Raw genomic sequence first — 27,011 nt, 5'->3', positions numbered from 1 at the left:
TAAACAGAGCCTCTGTTTTCCTAACCCGAGCCGTTCTGGCCACATAAATTTTCAATGCCCTGACCACATCCAGGGACTCGGAATCCTCCACGTCTCTTATAGCCACAGGCACCACAATAGGTTGGTTCATATGAAAAGAAGAAACCACCTTAGGCAAAAATTGAGGATGAGTCCGCAGCTCCGCTCTATCCACATGGAAAATCAGATAAGGGCTTTTGTGAGACAAAGCCGCCAACTCCGACACTCGCCGCGCCGAAGCCAAGGCCAATAACATGACCACTTTCCAAGTGAGATACTTCAACTCAACTGTTTGAAGCGGTTCAAACCAGTGAGACTTAAGAAACCGTAACACCACGTTAAGGTCCCATGGTGCCACCGGAGGCACAAAAGGAGGTTGGATATGCAGCACCCCCTTCACGAAAGTCTGGACTTCCGGAAGAGAAGCCAATTCCTTTTGAAAGAAAATGGATAGGGCCGAAATCTGTACCTTAATGGAGCCTAACTTTAGGCCCAAATTCACTCCAGTTTGCAGGAAATGGAGAAAAGGGCCCAGATGGAATTCTTCCGGAGGAGCAGTCTTGGCTTCACACCAAGACACATACTTCCTCCAGATACGGTGATAATGTTTCGATGTCACTTCCTTCCTAGCCTTAATCAGAGTAGGAATGACCTCCTCCGGAATGCCCTTCTCCGCTAGGATCCTGCGTTCAACCGCCATGCCGTCAAACGCAGTCGCGGTAAGTCCTGGAACAAACAGGGGCCTTGTTGTAACAGGTCTTCCCTGAGAGGAAGAGGCCACGGATCTTCTGTGAGCATTTCCTGCAGATCCGGATACCAGGCCCTTCGAGGCCAATCTGGAACAATGAGAATTGCCAGAACCCCTCTTCGTCTTATGATTCTCAGTATTTTTGTGATGAGAGGAAGAGGAGGGAACACATAGACCGACTGAAACACCCACGGTGTCACCAGTGCGTACACTGCAACCGCCTGAGGGTCCCTTGACCTGGCACAATATCTCGGAAGTTTCTTATTGAGACGTGAAGCCATCATGTCTATTTGAGGCAGTCCCCACTGACTTGCAATCTCTGCCAAGACTTCTTGATGAAGTCCCCACTCTCCTGGTTGCAGATCGTGTCTGCTGAGGAAGTCTGCTTCCCAGTTGTCCACTCCCGGAATGAAGACTGCTGTCAGAGCGCTTACATGACTCTCCGCCCATCGAAGAATCTTTGAGGCTTCTGTCATTGCCACTCTGCTCCTTGTGCCGCCTTGGCGGTTTACATGAGCCACTGCTGTGATGTTGTCTGACTGAATCAGAACCGGTAGACCTCGAAGTAAGGTCTGCGCCTGACGAAGGCCGTTGTATATGGCCCTTAATTCCAGAATGTTGATGTGTAGACAAGCCTCCTGGCTTGACCACAGACCTTGGAAGTTTCTTCCCTGTGTGACTGCTCCCCATCCTCGGAGGCTCGCGTCCGTGGTCACCAGAACCCAGTCCTGGATGCCGAACCTGCGACCCTCTAGAAGGTGAGTACCCTGCAGCCACCACAGGAGAGACACCCTGGCCCTGGGGGACAGGCGGATCATCTGATGAATCTGTAGATGTGACCCGGACCACTTGTCCAGAAGGTCCCACTGAAAAGTCCTGGCCTGGAACCTGCCGAATGGAATGGCCTCGTAAGACGCCACCATTTTCCCCAGCACTCGAGTGCAGTGATGTACCGACACCCTGTCCGGCCTCAACAGGTCCCTGACCAAGCTCTGAAGTTCCTGTGCCTTTTCCATCGGGAGAAAGACCCTCCTTTGTTCAGTGTCCAGAACCATGCCAAAGAAAGGCAATCGGGTCGTTGAAACTAACTGTGACTTTGGTAGATTTAGAATCCAACCGTGTTCAGAATCAGAATCAGAATCAGCTTTATTGGCCAGGTGTACTCACGTACACTAGGAATTCTTTGTGGTACAATGCATCGCCAAGCAGCAACATGGAGGAAAAAACGTAGCATACATTACAAACATTACACATATGAGTTCATACTGCACATATGCAACTGTACAGTAGACATATTATACATTTAAGACTAAAAACTAAGGCTGCTTGGCAGAGCAGCACCGAGGCAGCCATCCGCGGCGCCAACTAGAACTCACACAATGCACATAATACAGAAGATTTAAGTATTACATCAAAAGATAAACCACACAGACAAAGACACAGAAAGAATAATGCATGATTGGTGTAGGCATTTTGAGTAATAACCTCCAGGGGTTGTGTATTCCACCATCACAAGGCACCAGGTGCGGCAGCCATCTTAGGCGCACTGCGTAGGATTACCCAGGGTGGAATAGTCCACCCCTAGAAGAGAACACAAAATGGGGAGATTGCAGAGTCCTTAAGTTCAGAGTAGGGTTCCAATAAAAACATCAGGTCCACGCATTTTTCATCCCATCCACAAGCGCACCAGATAAGGCAGCCATGTTGGGCGCACTACAAGGTTACACAGTGGGAGATGAGCCATACAGGGGCCAAATGCATGTATGGGAGAACTGACACGTGTGTAGGAGTATGCTATACCCTGCATGGAAAGATCCAAATGAAGCACACCCCGCCCACAGGGGAACCATCCGAGGCAGCCATGTGGGGCGCACTGCATAGGTTACTGCTGGCAGGGTGTGCAACCAATGGAGGTACACATTACGGGAATAGCACACAGTGGGGTGGAAGTACCGTGTAAGAAGAAAGAGAAGAGAAAGACACATTTGCAGGAAAACTGTACTAACATTATTTTGTGAAAAAGATAAATGTCCTGGTCTCATGAGAGCAGTGCGGGTGGGTGTGAGAATGTGGGGTGCACACTAATGTCCAATGGAACTGACCCAGCAAAGTCTGGTTCTGATGCGCACGTCCCTCAGTTCCCTGCTGAGCTTGAGGGGTAGTCCCGGGGGCAGTCATGATGTTCTTGGACACAGAAGTAGTAGGCATTGGTCCTGGTGTTCTCATGGCAGAGGTGAGGAGAGGCCACATAATGTTCCAGATTTCTTTCTTGATGCTGTTCAATGTTTGTTCAACTGTTTTTTTAACTGTTCATTTTCAAGACGCTTAGAGAAGGAACGCTTTGAGTATTGGAACGCACAGCTGACATGCACAGCTGTGCATGGTTGAAGTTACAGATATACTATGGGAAATTGACCCAACTACAGCTGAGGCAAATGTCCCACTAATCAAAGGTGTTACATTACACAGTGATTGACTAAACAAACACCAGCCCAGTGAGCCTTAATTAAATATGCGGCACTGAACAAGTGTTGTTGTAACAACCTCAGGGAGAGTGATACGCTGTCTAGCAATCTTTCTCTCGATCTCGCTTTTATCAGGAGATCGTCCAAGTACGGGATATTTGTGACCCCTGCTTGCGCGGGAACACCATCATCTCTGCCATTAATTTGGTAAAAATCCTCGGGGCCGTGGAAAGCCCAAATGGCAACTTCTGAAATTGGTAATGACAATCCTGCACTACAAATCTCAGGAACGCCTGATGAGGTTGATAAATGGGGATATGAAGGTATGCATCCTTTATGTCTAGGGACACCATATAATCTCCTTCTTCCAGACTTGCGATGACCGCCCTGAGCGATTCCATCTTGAACTTGAACCTCTTTAAGTATAGGTTTAAGGATTTTAAATTCAGAATTGGTCTGACTGAACCGTCCGGTTTCGGGACCACAAACAGGGTTGAGTAATAGCCCATCCCCTGCTGCTGCAGGGGAACTTTGACCACCACTTGTTGAAGGCACAAATTTTGAATTGCTGCCAAAACTACCTCCCTCTCTGGGGAAGAAGTCGGCAGTGCCGATTTGAAAAACCGGCGAGGAGGCACCTCTTCGAATTCCAGCTTGTACCCCTGGGAAACAATGTCTATTACCCAGGGGTCCACCTGAGAATGAACCCAGACCTGGCTGAAAAGACGAAGACGTGCCCCCACAGGAGCGGACTCCACCCGCAGAGCCCCCGCGTCATGCGGTGGATTTAGTAGAAGCCGGGGAGGACTTTTGTTCCTGGGAACTGGCTGTAGCTGGCAGCTTTTTCCCCTTGCCCTTACCTCTGGCAAGAAAGGAAGATCCCTGAGCTCTCTTGGATTTATGCGGCCGAAAGGACTGCATCTGATAATGTGGCGCTTTCTTAGGCTGTGAGGAAACATAAGGTAAAAAAGTTGATTTACCAGCAGTAGCTGTGGAGACTAGGTCCGCGAGACCTTCCCCAAACAACTCCTCACCCTTGTAAGGTAAAACCTCCATATGCCGTTTCGAGTCGGCATCACCCGTCCACTGTCGGGTCCACAGTGCTCGCCTGGCAGAAATCGCCATAGCGTTCGCTCTGGACCCCGGTATGCCTATATCCCTCTGAGCCTCTCTCATATAAAGGACCGCATCCTTAATATGGCCCAGGTCAATAAAATAGTTTCCTTATCCATCGTATCCATATCAGCAGATAAGGTATCGGTCCACGCTAGTACAGCGCTACAAACCCAAGCCGACGCTATTGCCGGTCTGAGTAATGTACCGGTATGTGTGTAAATTGACTTCAAGGTAGTTTCCTGCTTGCGGTCAGCAGGATCCCTGAGGGCAGCGGTATCCTGAGACGGCAGCGCCACCTTTTTGGAAAGGCGCGTCAACGCCTTGTCCACCCGTGGGGAGGATTCCCACGGTATCCTGTCCTTGATCGGGAAAGGATACGCCATAAGAATCCTCTTGGGAATCTGCAGTTTCTTATCTGGAGTTTCCTAAGCACTTTCAAATAACTCATTTAATTCAAAAGAAGGTGGAAAAGTAACCTCAGGCTTCTTTTCTTTAAACATGTGGATCTTAGGATTTGGCACCGCGGGGTCATCTATAATATGCAGCACATCCTTTATAGCAATAATCATATAATGAATACTCTTTGCCAACTTTGGCTGCAACCTCGCATCATCATAATCGACACTAGAGTCAGAATCTGTGTCGGTATCTGTGTCAACTATCTGAGAAAGTGGGCGCTTTTGAGACCCCAAAGGCCCCTGTGACATAGGGAAAGGCAGGGTCTGACCCACCGTACCGTCCCTGGACTCTGCTTTGTCCAAACGCTTGTGCAATAAATTCACATTTGCATTTAAAATATTCCACATATCCATCCAGTCATGTTTTGGCATTGCCGACGGCGACACCACACTCATGCGCTCCACCTCATCCCTAGGAGAGCCTTCCGCTTCAGACATGCCGACACGCACGTACTGACACACCACACACTCAGGGAAAGATCTATTTGGAGACAGTTTCCCCGCAAGGCCAGCACACACCCAGCGCCAATAACCCATGAAAAACAAAAATTTACCCAGATATAGCGCTTTTATATATATATTCACTGCGTCAAATTAAGTGCCCCCCCCTTCTTTAAAACCCTCTGTCACCAGTGATCAGCAGAGGAGAGTCCGGGGGGCCAGCTTCTCAGCGTGTGCTGTGGAGAAAATGGCGCTGGTGAGTGCCGAGGAAGAAGCCCCGCCCCCTCAGTGGCGGGCTTCGGTCACGCTTTTTTTATAAAACAAACTGGCGGGGATACTCTGAAATACCACTAAATAGTGTAAATCAAATCATAGCCAGTCCTAGAGGTATACATTGCTGCCCAGGGCGCCCCCCCCCACCCCCCCCTGCACCTCACAGTGTGCGCTGTGTGTGTGTTCTGTGTGGGAGCAATGGCGCGCAGCGTTACCGCTGCGCGTTACCTCATTGAAGATCTGAAGTCTTCTGCCGCCTCTGAAGTCTTCTATCTTCTTATACTCACTCGGCTTCTATCTTCCGGCTCTGCGAGGAGGACGGTGGCGCGGCTCCGGGACGAACCGCTAGGGGAGACCTGCGTTCTGACTCCCTCTGGAGCTAATGGTGTCCAGTAGCCTAAGAAGCAGAGCCTAGCATTTAAGTAGGTCTGCTTCTCTCTCCTCAGTCCCACGATGCAGGGAGCCTGTTGCCAGCAGGTCTCCCTGAAAATAAAAAACCTAACAAAATACTTTCTTTCAGGAAGCTCAGGAGAGCTCCCTGTAGTGCACCCAGTCTCCTCTGGGCACAATATTAAACTGAGGTCTGGAGGAGGGGCATAGAGGGAGGAGCCAGTGCACACCCATACCTAAAGTTCTTTTTAGTGCCCATGTCTCCTGCGGAGCCCGTGTATTCTCCATGGTCCTTACGGAGTCCCCAGCATCCTCTAGGACGTAAGAGAAATGTGCGGTAACGGGGATCACTTTAGAAAAGAGATTGGGCGTGATATATCATTTGAATACCGCCCAATGTGTCTAATTCTGAGTGGGGAGTAAAGCAAACATAAGCAAGTAACTTTGCACCTTGGCAAAACCATGCTGCACTGCAGGTGGAGCAAATGTAACATGTGAAGAGAGTTAGAGTTGGGTGGGGTGTGTTCAAACTGAATCCTAAATTGCGGTGTAAAATGAAGTTGTCTAACATTTGTGGGCTACATGCAAAACCCATCAGTATTTATACTGCACAGAAAAAATATAAAGGTGTATGCTTTTGCTTTTATATAATTGCTTTTCTGTTTTACTTACAAACATAAATCAGACCCTAAGAACCATAACTTAATATACTTCACCCAAGCAATTAGCATTAAAGCCCCTTTGAGAATATAAAATCTAAGTCTGAAGATAAATAAGGTCTCTCAGTGGATACCTGCACAAATATTTTCTGGAAAACTAATTATAACCACAAACAAGCCCACTTATGCATAATACAGGGTTTCTCCTTAAGAACTAAGCATATACCTTCATCATCCCAGCAACTTTGTTTCACACTTTCACTGCTTTCTGCTAATACTGTTTGGTCGGTTGGCAAGTCGTCTTCTGGCACACTGCCCTCACCATCTGCCGCATCTGTAACACTTTCCTCTTCCACTATGTGCAATTTGTCTTCATCGTCTGAGTCAGAATTTGCGTCTAACACACTGTTGTAATTGGTAACTGTGGCAGGAGAAAAAGAAAGAACTCTTTATTGCGAACGTATCATTACAGCAGCCGGCGTTTATAACGAGATCATGTGGCAAATTAATGAGTGGCAACAATAAGCAATTCTCCTGCGACCACGCTGGGAATATTACACATCTAATTAGAATACATATAAACAAAAATCTGTAATTGGCCAACAAACACTAATTTACTATCAACAAAAATATTACCCAATATCCCACATCACATACATTGCCATTCTTACTATAAAGAAATAGTAAGTGAAAGTGAAATGTTATCTTTTCACACACATTTGAAGATTTGGGGAAAAAATGCATTGTATGGGGAGAAAATTAAGTAGGAAAATACATTTTAAAACCTGAAATGCATTTTTCATATAACGTATAAGAAAGTATAAAGAAAAGCAGTGGTGGTGTTGCCAACTAATTCAGTTTCAAACCAGAAATATCTACTAAACAATGACATGCATAAAATTAACAGAAAAGTACAATTATAATGAAAAGTCAAATATCAAATTGGTTAAAAGTGACAGAAACTTTTATGAAAAATAACTTTTAGAAAAATAAATTTAGCAAAGATGTCAGATGACATCAACACTAGGGGGTTGATGTATCAAGCAGGGAAAAGAGTGGAGAAGTGGACCAGAGGAGAAGTTGCCCATAGCAACCAAACAACTTGTGCTTATCACGTTATAGATTGCACCCCAATGATTGCTTGCAAAGGGTAACTCCCCCACTGGTCCTCTTCTCCACTTTTTTAATGCGTGATACATCAACCGCTGAGTTATGTATTTTTTGTTTGTAAAATACCCTCAACAACGAAAACTATTTTAACTCATGTCTTATCCTTCTTCATTTTCTTATTCAATAGAGAAAAACGAGCATCATAAAGAGTTCGCCAATCTGTTTGATCAGTATTAGGATAATTACAATCTAACATGATAAACCTGAGCATGACATTTGTGGTGAGAAGGGCTGTTACACTTACAAATAATAATAAATAGAAAACTCAAATTAAAATAATCCTCTAAATGGAATGTGAAATTTAATGGGGGTAGCCAATTAGCCGCAGTTAATTATCAGGCAGGCGAAACCAAATCCCCCGAAAACAGCCCCGCTGTTTCTACCAAAAATACACCGGTTTCACTGAACCTGTGTGTTTTCGGGAGAGAATGTATTTTTTTACAGGCGACCAAATTGGATAGCCTGTAAAAAAAAAAAATTACGGGTGAAACATCGGGAATAATTGTGAAAAACGTTAGTTTTTCACACCCGATGTTTCTTCACCTCTAATTGGATACCCTCCTATGATTTTTATCATATGATGCAGATGCGATAAAGTAAATGTAATAACCCTTTTCCATCTAAAATCGTTCTCTGACCTGGGTAACTGGTTCAAGCAGGATGTAGTCATGTGACCGTCAGGTCACCACCAAGCCCGCAAAGGGGCTTGTTGCACTCACCCCTCCACCCGGCATTCAAGCCATGTCACTGCAGCTTGAAACCCACGTTCACAATACAGGCTGTAAACGGGTTGGCGGCAGGTCTCCCCTCTGCCGACGCTTGGTTTCCATCATTTCCAAGTGCCAGTGATCCGGCTTTTAACATTTACACTGCACCATTACCCTTGTCCTTTATTTTACAAGGACTCTTTTCACTGAGCTGCTACCTGGGTAGACCTGACAGCCCCCCATGTTACTGCAGCAGTGGTAACGGAGTATTGTACCCCTTTTCCACTAGCTCAAAAAACACGAGTAAATGCACGGAGGCGTGAATTTACCTGTGTTTTTTGCTAGTGGAAACGGCTCCCTCAGGAGAAACCCAGATCAAGTGACCCGGGAATACTACCGGGTATCTACCTGGGTAGGACACGGGAATGATCCGGGTAAGGTGTAGTATAAACGGAAGCCGTGTCGATGCGACACGGCTCCCGTTTACACTGTATGGAAGTGCGGCGCTGGGAGATCAAATGACCTCCCAGGGCCGCCCCCGCTGCGTCACCAGCAGTGTCACCAACCCAGCAATATGCCGGGATGGTGACTGCTGATGGGAAAGGGGACGATGCGGGTCGCAGCCGGGTAGCACCCGTGTCAGGCTCCCGGCTGCGACCCGCATCGGTAGATTGAAAAAGGGTATTAGTCAGCAGGCAATAAACCTCAGTATGTTTTAGGACTATGGAAAAGACCAGAGTACCAGAAAGAAACCTACATGACGGAGTTAATTAACTATGTGCCTTTACAAAATCTTCAGTAGTTCCCAATAGGATCCTGACATAAAATAAATCACTTTGCCTCTCAATCTTTTCTTCCGCTTGTCCTATTTTACGCATGTTTACAAAGCAAATGTCTATTAAGCAGAATTACATGCCTCTGGGTGTGATAACGATACAATCATTGAAGCACAAGGAAAGGTAGGCAGGCAATATTGTCACTGACCAGCCATTTTGAACTTAAAATAGTCAACTTTTTTTGGCAGCACTTTTGCTTATAATATACAGTATGTGTAATCACATATGCAACAAAGTAAAAATGAAGAGAAAGAGAATGTGTAACTACAAATGCATGCTTTTAGTCCTTTAGGACTAACAAATGAAATCTGGTTAATTAGATTTAGAACTAATAAACAAAATAAAATACTCATAATATACATGGTTTATATAACCTCTGTACAGAAATCCCCCCTGTCTTTATTGCAGGTTAAAATTGCTCCTCTTTTGGATTTGAGTGGCATAAAATATCTACAGTGTCAATGTAGACAGTCATTAGGGTCAAAAGGTGAACAGTCAAAAGGTCAACAGGTAAAAGGTAGAGAGCAGGTAAGGTCGACAGGTACAAAAGGTGAACAGGGTCAAAAGGTCACCATGATAATGGTCGACACAGAAATGACCAACAAGTTATTTTTTTTGTTTTTGTGTGTGTAATTTTGTATGTTTTAACATATATGACCACAATCAATGGAAACGTATACCCTTGTGGGCTCACTTTGCTCGCTACATTTCGGGCAAGGATACATTTCCTAATCGTAGTCCACTTGCATAGTACATAAAGCAACAGTTGGAAAAACATGTAAGAAAACCCCAAAAACCCATGTTGACCAATTGTGCATGAACTATTGTCATGTTGACCTTTTGAACCTGTTGAAGCATGTCGATCTTTCAATTGTTAACCTTTTGTACCTGTCAACCTATTGACTGTCAGCCTAGACACTGTTGACCTATCATTATGATACCCAAGTATTTTCATACACAGTCTGGATAGTTCCTCAATTAGGTTACTGAAGTTTAGCATGTTGTGGGCAGGGGCTGGCTGGGTAGGGGGACAGGGTGCCATTTGCCCACTGGGCCAGTGCAATTTAAGTGTTTCAGGGCCATTTTTGCATTGCATTCCCTGTGAAAAGCTTGGCCACTCACTTGATTCTGCCCCCCAGGCTGAAAGTTGCCAGCCAGCCCCTGGTTGTGGGACTCATGTCTATATCTCGTACATATAGTAATATCTAGTGGTCTGTACGCCAAAGTTGCAGTTATAAGTTCACCAAGGTACAGAACTCTTAAATGCCCCTTTGGGCAATGAAATATGTACAGAGGTGGTAATCCATTGTTGCTTTAAGTATTAGTGAATAAATTAGACAGCTGCAGTTAACTATCACCCTGCATTTGATCCGCTAGGTTAATGGAAGTAATAATAATAATAATTTTATTTATATAGCGCTCTTTCTCCAATAGGACTTAAGGTGCTTAACAGATACATAGTATAATATACCGTATATACTCGAGTATAAGTCGACCCGAATATAAGCCGAGATACCTAATTTTACCACAAAAAACTGGGAAAAATTACTGACTCGAGTATAAGCCTAGGGTGGGAAATGTACGGTGCCAGGGGTTTTCATGCTCAGGGTGTCATGCTCGTTGCCAGGGGTTTCATGCGGTAGGTGTTATGCTTGTTGCCAGGGGGTAATGCTTGTTGCTAGGGTTGTGCCCCCAGTGCCACATATACCCCCAGTAACAGATATCCCCCCACAGTGCCAGATAAAAACATGCCGCCGTTGCTTTGCCCCTTCTTTGCCCCCAGTAGTTGTGCCCCCTTTCATTGCCCCCAGTAGTTATGCCCTCTCTTTCTTTGCCCCCAGTAGTTGTGCCCCCTTTCATTGCCCCCAGTAGTTGTGCCCCCTTCCATTGCCCCCAGTAGTTGTGCCCCCTTTCATTGCCCCCAGTAGTTGTGCCTCCTTCTTTCTTTGCCCCCTGTTGCAGTGCCCCCTTCTTTCTTTGCCCCCTGTTGCAGTGCCCCCTTCTTTCTTTGCCCCCTGTTGCAGTGCCCCCTTCTTTCTTTGCCCCCTGTTGCAGTGCCCCCGTCGCCGCTTACAAACACACAAACACACACAAAAACAATACTTACCACTGCCCCGCTCCTGCTTCCCCGACCGCTTCTTCTGCTGCTGCGCTGCTCCGCTCCGTCCGGCCGCCCGCTCCGTCCGGCCGCCCGCTCCGTCCGGCCGCCGCTCTGTCCGGCCGCCCGCTCCCCGGCACCCGATCATCTCTATGGGAGAGACGTCATGACGTCTCTCCCATAGCAACGCGCACAGACACTAGAGGTCAATAATGACCTCTAGTGTCTGTCCTGGAGCCGGCTGCAGCGGACGCCCACACAGCCCACGGCGTCTGCTGCAGCCATTGACTCGAGTATAAGCCGAGGGGGGCTTTTTCAGCATAGAAAAATGTGCTGAAAAAGTCGGCTTATACTCGAGTATATACGGTAGTACAGAAACAATGAAGTACAGAACTTCTTTTCATAAAATACAGAAGCATGAAGATACTAAAGGGACATTATGGAAATGCTTGAGTAAACAGGAAAGTCTGGAGTCTATTTTTGAAGGATTCTATAGTGGTGGCCTCTCGCACTGTGCGGGGAAGTGAGTTCCATAGAATCAGAGCCGCATGACTAAAAGCTCGACCCCCAGATGAATTACGGGAGATTCTAGGTACTACTAATAGTCCTTCATCTACAGATCGCAGTAATCGAGTGGGGGCAGTATGGGGTCAGAAGGTGCTTCAGGTACCTTGGGCCCTGGTCATGTAGTGCTTTGAAACTCAGTAAGCCAATCTTGAGGATGATTCGCCATCTTAGTAGTGACCTTTTACTCTTTTACTCATTTTATGAGCTTAAAAATATTGGTGTGGTCACATATATACAGAATAAAGCAAGTAAAATACATCAAAGAGACATGAAACTAACTAATCCACAAAACAAGAATCTCAGAAAGTGATGTGGCAGCAGTAAAATGTAGCTGCCATCCTAGGATTTGTGCAAATTTAAATTGTAATGTAGAAACGTTAGATAAACAGGGGAATATCATTAGTGAACACAGCCTGTGTTTGCTTATTGTAATTCACATACTACTCAATTTGTACATTAGTGCAGGAAATGCCATCAATTTGCAGGTTAAACAAAATTTTATATTGCCCCAGAATGTAGCATGTGAAATTACAGTTGACGGGGTAATCTATTGGAAATCTAGGCCTATGAAATAATGTAGGGGGACATATACTTAGCAGTGATAAAAGTGGAGAAGTGAGCCAGTGGAGAAGCTGCCCATGGCAACCAATCAGCATTGACGTAACATTTATAATTTGCAGAAAATAATAGTATACAGAGCAGCTGATTGGTTACCATGGGCAGCTTCTCCACTAGCTCACTTCTCCACTTTTATCACTGATTAGTACATGTCCCCCTTAATCCAGAGTAAATATTATATAAAGACTCATTTATCAGACAGGCATTGCAAGTTTATCTTTTAAATTGTACTGTAATTTAATTCAGTGCCAACACGCCTACAGACTAAGATGAATGCACACTTTGCCCATAATAGAAGAAACAGGTCTGCTTGGAGGTTATAGACGAGCTTTAGAAGACAAAGCACCAATTTTTATTTCTTTGGTGAAAATATGAATGCATAAAAAGCCTAATATACTAAAAAAAAACTAGTGTTTTTATTCAAAATGTTTAATGCCAGTGGAATGCCCAGTGCTAATGCTGAATGTGTGTGTGTGTGTGTGTGTGTGTGTGTGTGTGTGTGTGTGTGTGTGTGTGTGTGTGTGTTTCTCTCTCTGAAATGTGCTTTTGCATTTTCCGTTTTGTATTACTATTCAGATTTATTTAATTATAATAAGTAGGACTAATGCTTAACATTAACTTGTTGCTCTTATTTTCAATGTCATCCATCTCTGAGTTTACTTTTATGTTTTAATATGTTTAGTCTACCTATATATATTCAGATGTAATAGGAATAAGCTGTAAAAAAATAGGTTTAATTGAAAGATGTAAAATAAATCAAATCAAAGCCTAATAACACTATTAATGTTAGAAAGCACTACAACATGGTTGATCACGGTTTCTAATACGTGATTCAATTTATTCTCATTAAAACATTAATGCAGAAATAAAAAAAAATGGTTTAAATCCAAAATAAAAACAACAAAAAATGGTTTAAACAAAAAAAAAGCTTGAGTCAGTTTGAGCACCGGCTAGGCTGCTCATGGCAAGGAGACATGAATTATTGGAATTTGAATCAGGCATGATAGTGGGGTGAATTATTTAAGTTTGAAAGGGACATGATAGTGGGTGCCCGACAGATGGGACATTCAGTTTACGAAGTTGTGGAGACATTCAACATTTTTCGATCTACAGTGTTATGTGTGTACTGGCAATACCTCACAGAAGGCATTACCACCCACCATGGACAGCGCCATGGGAGCTTAATGATCGTGACCAGCGGCATCTGGCCAGAATTGTACATGGTAACAGACAAGTGACACTGGCTCAAATCACATCGACATTCAATGGAGGAGGTACCAGACGCATGTGCAGCAGGTCATTGTAGCGTTCTTTAACTTCTATGGGATATGGAGTGCCCGTTAACACTACGACACCGGACACATCGCCTCCTCTGGGCTCATGACGTTGCTAATTGAACCCTGAAGTCTGGTGATGGTTCCATAATGCTGTGGGGTGTGTTCATGTGACATGGGATGGGACTGCAGGTACAGCTGAACATGTCATTGACCTGTAACTGCTATGTTATATTGCTTGATAACCATTTGCAGCCCTTCATGGACTTTATGTACCCTCACATTAATGTAGTATTTCAGCAGGATAATCCACCATGTGATAGGTCCCAAGTTGTCCGCAATTTGTTCGAATAGCATTCTGGAGAGTTCCGACGAATAGTGTGACCACCACGTTTACCTGACATGAACACTAAAATTAACGGTTACAGCACAAAGCATTTCCAACAAACTTTATTAACAGAAACAATGTGAGAAAAAACGTTTTCATAAGCCTAAGTAGAAATGTAACATTTATGTAATGAAAAACATATTCACTATTAGGTTTGATTTCAATAACAAACAACTTTTTATTACAGCAGGTATAATATTCCTTTTCGTGTACGAATGAAAGTAGCAGAAATTTCAACCATAGAATCATATAATATAGGCACAATGGAAAACAAGAAGCCCCCAATAGATATGAATATCATCAGGCTTTATTTCAACCTGTCAGCGGCCACCAACATGTGATACACGTATAGCTAATTACAGCCATATCTACATCTCTGTCTCAGTCGACAATGTTAGAGTTAGATTTACCAAAAAAACTATTGTCGACATTATGACCATGTTGACATTCTCATGTTTACATGGTCACCGTCAACATAACATACTCAACCCGAGACCGTACGGATGTGTAGTGGTTAGCATTACTGCCTGACAGCACTGAGGTCATTGGTTCAATTATCACCACAAACTTGTGTGGAGTTTGTATATTCTACCCACATGGGTTTCATCTGGGTACTCCGGTTTCCTCACACAATCCAAAAATATACAAGTAGGTTAATTGGTGTGTGTACATGGGCAGACTTAATGGGCTAAGAGGTTCTTATCTGCCATTACATTCTATGTTTCTATGACAATAAGCTCTTAAGCCTGGACTGAGTTTGACTGCCCCTTCCCTCCGTTGTTTTAGGCAAAATGCCACGCATGTGTCAGATGCAACCAAATCTGCTTGCGGATGTATGTGGCTATTTTTTTTTTTTTTGTGGGCATAAGCAATAGAAATATACGCATCTACATTCATCTAAGCATGGATCTCACTGTGTGGAGGCCATGGATGGTGTGAAACCGAAATCTGCAGCTAGAGAAGTCTGACAGTATAATGTGATCCTTAATGCACAATGGGGGTCATCCCGAGTTGATTGTAGCCCTGCAAAATTTTGCAGGGCTACGATCATGACAATAGACATGCGTTGGGACGCCCAGCACAGGGCTACCCCGCCACGCCCCCCCCCCCCTCGCAGAAGTGCAAAAGCATAGCACAGAGGCGAAGCTTTTGCACTTCAAGAGTAGCTCCCGACCAGCACAGCTTTAGCGTGCTGGCCGGGAGCTACTCATCGCTCCCCGGCTCGCAGCGGCTGCGTGTGACATCACACAGCCGCTGCGGCCCCCCCGCACGGTCCAGCCACGTTTGCGTTGGCCGGACCGTGCCCCCATAACGGCGGGCAAACGCTACCGTTCCGCCCCCTCCTGCCCACCGACCGCCTCTGCCTGTCAATCAGGCAGAGGCGAACGCAGGGAAATGACGGCATTCGGCCGTCCGGCATGCGCCGGCGCACTGCATGCACAATTCCGATCCGATCGCTGCGCTGCGATAAACTGCAGCGAGCGATCGTGTCAGAATGAACCCCAATATGTAGAGATGAAAACAGGTCAATTGTACATTTCAGAGATTCAAAACATATTTTTCTGATTTGAATAAATAATAGTGCCAATGGAAAAATAGAGACATCTGAGCCGCCAGAAGGATGCTAGGCCAATTATTTCACTTCTCCCTACTCCAATAGAGCCAGGTAAATTAATCATTTAGTCATTTAAAGTGTAATTCCTATGCTTCAGTTTACGCAGTAAAGAATGGATTTAAATTCTTAATTTCAATAAAATCAAGCACTGCCTTTTGTTCTCATGATTTTTGCATAGCAAATACACACTTTGAGTTTGGGTCATTAAGTTTTCACCTTCTAACTATATTGGCATCAATGAAGTAAGGTACAGTACAGAACTGAGCGTGAACAGAGAGGATCATGGTTCAAGTGCAAGCTGAATATTAATCTGGCGGGACCAGCTAATTAAAAATCTTTGCAGCAGATCAGGAAACCCATCAACAAAAGAAATGAATCAAGTTCTTCTTAACATCTATAGCATGTCTTTGCCAAGGTCACCTCTTAAACCAATAGCAATCGCTCTCCCAAAAATGGATGGTTACACCAGATTGATCACATGCAGATGTCAGAGGTCATTCATGAGCAAAGAGATGGTAAATAAATTAAAATAATTAAACTTTCATTACTGGGACATACACCTTATATAATACAAGTTATAAAATACAGTATATGGGCGAGATTCAAATCTTGCCGCCCCCTCCTGGCAGCGATCGTGCTGTCGGCAGCTATTGAAATGTTGCTGGCGACGGGCGTGACATCAGCATTTCCTCGTGTTCTGTCACCGTGTCACCCCTCGTGTTCCGTCACTGTGTCACACCACCCGTGTTCTGTCACTGTGTCACACCCCCCATGTTCTTTCACCGTCCCGTCCCCCCGTGTTCTGTCACTGTGTCACCCTCCCATGTCCTATCACTGGGTCACCCCCACCGTGTTCTGTCACTGTCAACCCCACCGTGCTCTGTCACTGTGTCACACCCCCCGTGTTCTGTCACTGTGTCACACACCCCCGGGTTCTATCACTGTCTCCCCCCCGTGTTCTGTCACTGTGTCAGAACCCCCCCCCCCCCCCCGTGTTCTATCACTGTGTCACACCTTTCCCCGCTAGTGGGACAATCGCTCTTTCCTGATCGGATAATTTGCTTGCTGCACAATAATTATCCCAAATAAAATGTTAATGTGTAAAAGGGGGCTCTACCTGCTGTAATGTGTAAAAGGGGACTCTACCTGCTGTAATGTGTAAAAGGGGACTCTACCTGCTGTAATGTGTAAAAGGGGGCTCTACCTTCCGTACTGTGTAAAAGGGGGCTCTACCTTCCGTACTGTGTAAAAGGGGGCTCTACCTTCCGTACTGTGTAAAAGGGAGCTCTACCTGCCGTAATGTGTGTAAGTGGCGCTGTGTGGTGCAATTTGAATAATGGAGACTATTGTGCAGCCTAATATGAATCTGTATTATTTTTTGTCCACACCTCTTCCACATGAAGCCACGTTCCTATATTTTTGGCAAGTGGGGGGAGCTGCTATTTTGTGTGTGGCCATCGGATACTGACAAGAAAGTGTCAAGTGGCCCCCTCAGCTGAAATAATTGCCCACACCTGGTCTAGAAAGACAGTCAATAGGTTGACACCATATGGTTGACATGCACTACGTTGATATGTACAAAAAGTTGACATGGTCAAAAGGTCAACACAGTGCTTATGGTCGACAGGTTCAAATGGTCGACATGACAATGGGCAACACACATATGGTCGACACATTTTGGGGTTTTTATTCATGTTTTTTCAACTTTTGCTTTATTGACCATCCATATCACAAATCATAACCTTTAGTAACCTTGTGGCGAGCGAAGTGGACCGAGACACTGTCCCCAAAGCGTGGCGAGCATACGTGTTTCAACAAATGGTGGTCACAGATGAGAACAGAATCAAAATGTACTCCAAAAAAAACGGGTGTTGACGACTTGTGTTGTGACCATTGCCATGTCGATCTTTTGTCCCTGTTGACCTTTTCCATTGTCTCCCTTTTACATGTCGTCCTTTTGCTACTGTTGACCTTTTGACCATGTCAACCATGTGCATGTTGACCAGTTGGTGTTGGCCTAATGACTGTCGACCCTTTTACTGTATATCTATTGACCCATAACGGCAAAGCTGTCTATTCCGTCTTTAAAAGGATTTTTCATGGTCAATATATACTGTATATTTTTTTTTAAGTATTGGGAAAGCTAGAAGTGTTTTGCAGTTTTATAGCAGACTCTGCAGCCCATTCCAGAGATGTGTAAGGTGTTTTTTTTTTACGTGTGTGTTTGTGAGGACGTTGGCGTCTGTTCTCCTCTGCAGACTGATGACACCCATGCTGCTTGGTGATGTGGCCCTGTCTAAGCTAGCCTCCATTCTTCCATTACCCACTGGAAGCCAGCTGTTTGGAACGTTGTCATAACTTCCCCGGCTAGAACATTACATCATAAACAACTCCCCAGATGCAGACGGGGAAACTTACCAGAGAATGTCTTTCTAATGGAATTAAGGTGTCTCAGTGGTAATCCTTTAACCCTTAAATAAATAGCTCACCCGGTGGACATGGAGGGTTAGGCACGTCAGGCTCTGACAATCGTTTTTATTGAGCAAATACAACCTAGTATATAACTGTGTGCAAAATACATGGCAACTGTTATTATTTTCTCTCTGTTTTCTCTGTCAAACTCCAGGAAGCACCTATAGCTCCAGAAACATGACATGGAAAGTAAATTGATACAAATAGTGAGATTTCTCATGTGTATGGTGAAGATGTGGATTTAATAAAATGGTGTTATGTGCACAACTGTGCTGTAACCATAGTGACCGAAAAGATTCTAATTTCTTTGGAAAGTTAAAACAGGTGTACCATATCTGCCACGGTCCCTCCATTTCTCAGCGCAAATACAGGTGTCCATAGGGGCTGCTACGTAGTTGGAAACCTAGGACCGATAGCTAATGCCATCAGCAAATGGTGTGCCTACAGGAGCCTATGGCTACTATATTTCCCTCCCCATCAGCCCCCAGTTATGCATGAGCCAGCCTATCTGGGCACGCATATTGGCTCCATGGATCCGAACCAGAAAGCAGCTTTTTTCCAGGGTGGACTCTTATTAGAGCCCATCTCCCGGCAAAAATCATTTTTGCAATTTAGGTGAAAAATATTAAAAATGCAGATTGTGATAAATATGCCCCCTAAATAACATTAATAAAGGTGGAAAAATGCAAATGGTAATGCGCCTTAGTTTAAATGGAAAAAATATATACTAAAGGAAAACTTGAATATAGTGGAATTCTGGATAGGATTACGATATCAGGTGCAAAGAATCTTTTTATTTTTAGAAAATTTTCATTGAGTGAGTGATGCTTCCTTCTCATTCAATGTGTATTTGTTCTATAATTTTATTTGTTCACCCTGAATAACTATTTTGAACACAGTAGTATATCTATCCATATCACCAAGTACTCTGGTCCTAAAGTGGCTGGCAGAATTGAAACTTGGCAGGCAATTAATGTAAATCCATTGTAATAAATACAAAAGTACACAACAAATGCTTGTAAGTAAATGATCACATGGTTCAATGAGCCGCGACTAATTATGCTTTCTGTGTCCTGAAAAACTGGCAAACTGTAAAAAAGGGCTGAGCTGTTTGTCATATAAATGGTTACTGTATGAGTAACAATTACATGTAATGTTTATTTATGCTATACAGTTTGCTGATGGCCAATTTAGCCAACAGATTTGATTATGGTGACCCAGGAACCAAAATCATTTTACAGTGGATGACACTTTACTACCAGTTATTATTCTAGCAGTGAGAGTAGTATCAATTATAACGGTTAAACCTGATTTATTGTGGTTTTCTTTTTATAACATAATCATGGCTTACAACAACAATAACAACAACATTATTAAGGGTTGTGGAGTCTTACATAGCTTTTATTATTGTGTAAGGGAGATCTGCAGCAGTCTGAGCAGGTAGAACAGAAGTTTTACACACGGTAATATCTATATTTTACAGCAAAGGGAAGTATTTCTAACATTACATTGTCATAACTATAGGTGATAGGTGATAGATATGCTGCCCTGGGACCCTTACAGCTTGCTCAGCTCAGCAGGATCCTGGGGCTTGCAAACAGCAGGGACCTCTGCTGGCCAGCTTCATTAAAGCATCCATCAAGGTAAGGATCCAATGTACCTGGCTAGATATGGGGAGATGTGCCAACCAGTGGCGGATTTAGGGGATTGGGCACCAGGGCACGCCCCCCCCCCCCCCCCCCGTCATCTTTAATTGATTTTTTGTATTGATTTTCGCGCCGCTGCGCGCAGCCGCACCCGGCACCCGACATGTCCACCTCCTTCCCTGTCACCTGTTGCTGCTGCTGCTCTGCTCACGTGTGTTCCTCCTCCTGATTGGCTCCCTGGAGAAATGTGACATGTAGTCAGTGCAGAGGAGCCAAGCAGGAGGAGGAACTTCACAGATCCAGCCCGCCGCCGCCGCCGCTGAGGGACAGCGCGCCGCCGCTGAGGGTCAGCACCCAGGAACAGTGCACGGTGGTGTGCACCTGTGTGACCAGCAGCCCGCTGACCACCCATACACAGCAGCGCAAGGGTCCGTCCGGGACAGCAGCCGTCAGCGCCGCCCAGAAGAAGACGACGCCTGCCTGACTGCTGGGGGGGGGACCTGGAGAGGGAGACTGGTGATGCTGTGAGGCCGAGCAGTCTTTTGCTGGTGGGGGGGGGGAGGGGGAGTGTGGGGGTGACCTGGAGAGAATGGTGCTGCAGTGAGCGGTCTATTGCTGCAGTGAGTGGTGCTATAGTGAGCAATAACGCACCTGCGCATTGCGTCCGTTGCGTATGCGCAGTTCCGACCTGTTCGCACGGCTGCGAAAACCAGCAGCGTGCGAGCGGGTCAGAATTACCCCCACAAGCTATAAGAACTAACTGTGAACCTGTACCCCCTCCAGCAGTGCATTTCGACCATAGACACACTCGATACTCACATTAAGCACTTGACCTCACACAATTGGTCACACCCACTTAAACTTGGTCACGCCCACTCTACTTCTAACTCCACCCCTCCTTGATAGCACAACCACTTATGGTGCCCCCCCTGTAATTTTTTTCTGGATCCGCCCCTGGTGCCAACCAACCCATGATTTTATGTGCCTACCTCTGTTCAGGAGCGTGGACCTCTCCTTCCTACTGGTGCCACTATGTAAAAGCTGATCAGCAGAGAATGAAGCCCTGTAGTCCTATTAGTCCTATTGAACTGGACAAACCTCAAGGGTCCGGGAAAGGGAAGGGGGGGGGTGAGGGTATTGGACACACACACACACACACACACACACACACACACACACACACACACACACACACACACACACACACACACACAAATGACTAATCTGGTGAACTGGGGGAGGAGAGAAAAAAACATTGTATAACTTGAATGACCATTTAAAAGACATGTTAGTTTTTAGCATTCAGGAACATGATAAATGTGGTCACATCTCAAAGAATCATCCATTCTGGTGGAGTTTTTCCCCCCTATTTTTAAACCTTGCTACATAGTTAACAAATAAAATGTACTAATACATTGTAAGAGTGTTTTTGCTATAGTCTTGCAGTGCCTGTGAGTACATACAGTAGTATACTGATGTCAACACCATTCTTCACACTGGGACTCTGTGTTTAGTGACATGCATGCATTTAGTAACTGGTTTCATTTAAATCTCATAAAAGTCTATGAGGAAGCATTTTAGATAGTCTCTGTGAACAAGGCATCCTTGCACACTGTGATCACTAGTAAACAAAGTCGCTGAACAGAAGAATAAGTGTAACAAAGATGAAAAACAAAGAAAATCAGGAAGCGGAACAGTTAAATGCCCAGAACAGACACATAAGTCTCACCAATTAGGAAAGCAGTGGAGTGAAGAGGGGAAAGCCAGGTTTGGGCTGTGGAGGTATTTATACCAGTCCGGAAACCACGGGCTATAAAAGGTAAGGAGCAGGCAGTCTGACACACTTGGGAGGCCTGCTGATTAACACAGCTCCAGGCCACACAGGAACCAGCAAAGGGAAAAAGAAAGGTAAAGATAAATTTCCTGGACACAATACAGCACCTTCTATGAGGAATCACAGTGCAGGTTTATACCCTGGCTCTCAGCCAGCATGCCTCACAGACACACAAGGCAATGCAGCAGCCATAATGTACCATGCTAGTGCAGCAAGTGTGTTAAATACAAACGTACGAGTGGATTCCAATTCTGAGCCTGTCTTATTATGGCTAGAGAATTGTATTTGATGAAATCAGTACTCAAACATGTATAGTAAATTAATTTCCAGCATTCCTAACATCTTAATATAGCCCATAATATGGCTGCCCCCATGCCTTACTTTCTATAGTAGTAAATAACATAATACTTGCTGGGCTGCCCAAGAGAGGCAGGAGGGGGCAGTATGGTGGGCATGAATTGTGTAATTGCAGCTCTGCAGAATTCGCAGCATTGATCAACAGGGGTGGGGTGCCCTGAGGTAAAGCAATTCCGCACAAAAGCATCATCCAGCCCACAAAACGCCCTCTTATCTGGAGAAGAGGACAGATTTAGGCAGCTGGCCTACTCCCTTAGCAGAGGTAAGTATGACTAAAATACATGACATACATACATAGACTTCCTTAACTCATTAATTGTCGAGATTTTAAAGTCATTTCCAAGAATGCAGTTATGCTGAGCTAGATCATCAAACAGCATAATGCACAAAATGGCTGCCAACAAACGATAGCACATCCCTGCCTCGTTCTGGATCCACAAATTGGGATTCCTGCCAAAACAGGGTCAGTTCGGAGGTATGGTACCACAATCCCATCATCTCCCTCTCACTGCATCACATTTTATTTTCTGTTGTATTCTTATTTACATTTCTAGTCTCCTTTCAAAAAGCCAAAAAAATAATACACAGGAACAGGAAGGTCATTGTGTTGGCCGATATGCCGTTGTCGGGATTCTGACGGCCAACACCCCGTCCATCGGCATATCATACTGAATCCCTATAAATACTTTATACAAGATAGCTGTGATGTAATTTAAGAGTTATTAAAAAAAAAAGGAAATGAAAACTTCCTAATTTTCACAGTGATCAGCTGGAGGAACAAAATGGGAAGAATAAACATTAAATATGTTTTCCAGCTTCAGCTGACTGGTAAATGTGCTGAAATTCTGACATCATATGTCATTTTAAATAATGTAACCATAGTTACAGAGAAAGCTATGTAATGGTGACACAAGTAGGAGGCTGCCAGGACAGCTGCGCTTCCAGTTCCGATGAAACGGATGCAGACTTTCTGTGACTATGTCTTCTATTGGGACAACATAAAACGACTCTTATTTTAGCTAAAAAAAAATAAAAAAAAACATTTTGTGGGCAATGAAGAGAAGGTGATCGGTGCATATTATTAGGGAAGTAAGGCACGTATATAGTATATAAGTTATGTTTTTATAGAAAGGCGAAATTAAGCCCCACATAAACACTGAGGATAATAATATGTGACTGACCCATCCAGGGTGTTTGCCCAGAATGAAGTTACAAGCTGTGGCAGCTGGCCTTCCCTAAAACGTGCTCTGTTGCTGGTGTTTTCTATTAGCTGTGAGGTATGGTGCGAGTTAGCAGTCTGGATGTTATCACTGTCTAGGTATTTATGGGGTACACAGAGTCTATTTGGACAGATACCGTCGCCATGGCCAGGGTATGATTTACAGCAACAAAGCAATGTGCAGATAGTTACAGTAAAGAGACATACTCTATCTTCAACTAAAAGCAAAGGTGAACCAACAGCTGGGTGACTGGAGTTTTGCTTTTCTGTCAGCATAACAATGGACACAGGTGAGAGTACTGTGATTCTGGAGAATAATGTAGGGAGATACATTCTTCTTGCATAACAAATTGTAGGTAGCTTTAAGTTTTAATTGTATGTACATGTAAAGGCACATTAACTTTAAAATGCAGCTTGGTTCAATATGAGGTCATTGTGTAACATTCCCAGATGTATAGACAATAGTTCACATACCTAGGGTAGAATTTACAGTGTGCTTGTAGCTAAAAGAGGAGGCAGTGGCTGAGGCAATGTCAGCCTAACAATTCACTAGACATAGAGCACCTCATGCTTCAGTGGTCGGCTGTACTCGCATGAATAATGCTTATGGCATGCCGCTCAACAATCAGACATGCAAAAGAGGGGCAAAATTAACCACGCCTCTGATCTGCCCAGAAACACCCACTTTTTTGTGTAAACTCCACCCACTTTGAGGTCCACGATACATGCCAACTTTTATGAAGTTCCTTCCAGGAGATCCTGGAGGAAGTTGCCAGAGTGGATGAAGCAGACAATTTAGGGAGGAGGGTCTCGCCCAGGAAGATAGGGGAGCGCCCACGTGTGACCATGGAATGGAGATATGGCTGTTGGTGTTCCCTTCAATGCAAGAGATCTTTCTGGTGCACAGAAAGAGGCTTTTGGTGTGCACAAAGAAAAAGCCTCTTATCCTCTACAGTACACAGAAAGCCTGACTTCTGATAACGATCTGATACACATAGACCACTGACGTGGGTTAGTGAAAACAGGTATGAGTCATATTACTGTTACACACCTATCATATCTATTAATAATGCTGCACAAATGTGAAGCTTCCAGAACAGTTATCCATGGATCTGTCTCATCTAAAGAAATGTGGATTTTAAATACAGAAAGTCAGACCTACAAAAGATGCTAAAATGGTGACTTGCAGGACCGTACAGAGTGTGGATTAAGCTTTACGGAGAAAGTATGGGAAATTTCAACTGTTTAAAAGTTAGAACAACAAGAGGATAAACACTGAGCAGGTTTCTGCAGTGCAAAAACATTTTTATCTGCACATCAGCAGCCAGTTTTGCAGAGCCAGTAGGTTCCACCTCTATCTTAGTACTTCAACGACTGGTAGCATCAGATAGGAGAGGTTTTGCCTGAGTGACGGATTTCACAACAAAATGAGTTTGGCCACAAATCTTCTTGTTCTACATATCCTTCTAGATACCAGAGTGTCCAATGTGCCACTGACGAGTTAATACTAATTCTTCATATCCTTCACTAAATACTTGCATTACTAGAATAATAGGGTTTTCTTTGTAACTTTATTTCTGGCATTTTGACAATCTATTGGCTCAAAAGGGCACATGTACTAAGCCTTGGAGAGTGATAAAGTGGATGGAGATAAAGTACCAGCCAATCTGCTCCTAACTGCCATGTTACAGGCTATGGGGGATATCCAATTATCCACAATAAAAACATCTGGTCCGAAAAATTGCAGTTTTTAGCTGTTTTTTGGATTTTTTTCTGATGTTTCACCGATTTTTTTTTACAGGCTATCCAGATTGATTGCCTGTAAAAAAAAAAAAAAAACCTCCCTCCCGAAAACACACAGGTTCAGTGAAACCTGTGTGGTTTCGTGTGAAACAGCCCCGTTTTCGGACGAAAACGGACTGTTTCCGGGGATTCTGCTTCGCCTGGACTATGTACATCTGCCCCAAAATGTGATATGGGGCAAACGTAATAGGGACAGGCTTTGCCGGAGGTGCGGGATGCAGGCCAATCTCAGATGGTTTTTAAAGCGCCAATCATTTACAAAGCAAAACCATGCCTTGCAAACGATTGCTGCATTAAAAAAAAAAAACGTCCGAGATCGGCCTGCATCCCGCTCCTCCGGCAAACTCGGACCCTATTACAGTTTGTTTGGCCAGTACCTAAGAAATCCAGATACAATAAATAGATGCAGACTTGCTCTGAAACATCAAACATAGAAACAGCTTGTCCTATACCCTCTTTAGGTGAATACAAATTTACCTGTCCCAAAAGTAACAATCTTCCATGCAGTAAATATATAGTCTCACATGTGACCACTCAAAAAATACAAATTTAGATGTTCCACCCATACAATTCTCCAGTAGGGCTGTCCATCGATGGTACCATTGATGGTTAACCGCGATGGTGTGAAAACATCTGTAAGGGTACCGTCGCTGTTTTCACCCACCGATGGTCACCCCTGCTATACCATTCAATCGGTTGATGGACAATCAGAGCCTAGGGTCGGGATATCACGGGTGCTTCAGACGGTGGAGCTAAGCTCTGTGACATTTGGTGCTTCTGTATCATCGAACGCGGGAAACCATCTGGATCTCCCTCATTGTTGGTAAAAGCATTCCACAACGGGCATAGACCACTGATGATCTTAAATCTTCTATGGTCTATGGCATAGGCTTTCAAACTTGGTCCTCAGGACTCCAAACCGTCAACGTTTTACAGGTAACCCAGCAGGTGCACAGGTGTACTCATTACTCACTGACACATTTGAAAAGATCCCCAGGAGGAGCTAATTATTTCATTTGTGATTCTGTGAGACCTGGAACATATGCACTGTGTGGGGTCCTGAGGACCGATGATGAGAACGTTTGGTCTATGGCCATCCCAGGTCTCCACTGATTTTCCTTTCTAGTACATAAAGTATCGTAATAAACATTATTCATCCAAGAGAATTCCAGGTATGGAGTAAGAGACTGAGGAGTTAATGTATAAAGCAGTGAAAAGAGTGAATAAGTGGACCAGTGGAGAAGTTGCCCATAGCAACCAACCAGCTTCAAGGTATAATTTATCAAGTTCATTCTATAAAATGATAGGTAGATGCTGATTGGTTGTCATGGGCATCTTCTCCACTATTTTCACTTCTTCATACATCAACATCTAAAAGACGTATATCATGGAATGTTTACCACTCCCATCAGCTCCGAAAAACAGCCACTCAGATAGTTTGATACACTGGGTACTGGAAACCAGCCAATACCAAAGTTTTTAAATTTTTTCTAGTCTGTACCAAAAGTAAACCAGAAACATGCTTCAAGTTTACCTGACAGAAATATAGTAAATGCTGTTGGGTATACAGCAATAGTTTATTTTTACTTTCGGTTCTGTAGGAGTTGCAAATCCTCCATTGCTGAATGTCTCTACAGTAATTTCTATGGTACAAGTTATACAAGTAAACTTTGGGGACGCATTACACATATTTCTTAGCACTGGCAGCTCAATGAAGCAGAAATAAACTAAAAGGGCAAAAAATATTATAATAGTTACAGATTTTTTTTCCAAGGCACAGGTTGTTAATTAATCACAGCATCAGAAGTCTAATTGGTCTTTCTGTTATCTGCAGGAATG

The 27,011-nt window shown here is 44.2% G+C and overlaps 1 protein-coding gene across 4 annotated transcripts in view; it reads right to left on the bottom strand.

Moving 5' to 3' along the window:
* ZEB1 (zinc finger E-box binding homeobox 1) overlaps positions 1 to 27,011 on the bottom strand; it is a 244,780-nt gene that overhangs the window by 106,675 nt on the left and 111,094 nt on the right. For all 4 annotated transcript variants that reach the window (XM_063922067.1, XM_063922066.1, XM_063922069.1 and 1 more), the window contains exon 2: positions 6,795 to 6,989. In XM_063922067.1, the coding sequence (XP_063778137.1) occupies positions 6,795 to 6,989 (195 nt within the window). The remainder of the gene's footprint in view (positions 1 to 6,794; positions 6,990 to 27,011) is intronic.

Source organism: Pseudophryne corroboree, chromosome 5, assembly GCF_028390025.1.
Source record: "Pseudophryne corroboree isolate aPseCor3 chromosome 5, aPseCor3.hap2, whole genome shotgun sequence".
Classification (NCBI taxonomy): domain Eukaryota; kingdom Metazoa; phylum Chordata; class Amphibia; order Anura; family Myobatrachidae; genus Pseudophryne; species Pseudophryne corroboree.
The sequence above is the reverse complement of the archived record's forward strand: the minus strand, read 5'-3'. Positions and strand labels throughout refer to the sequence as shown.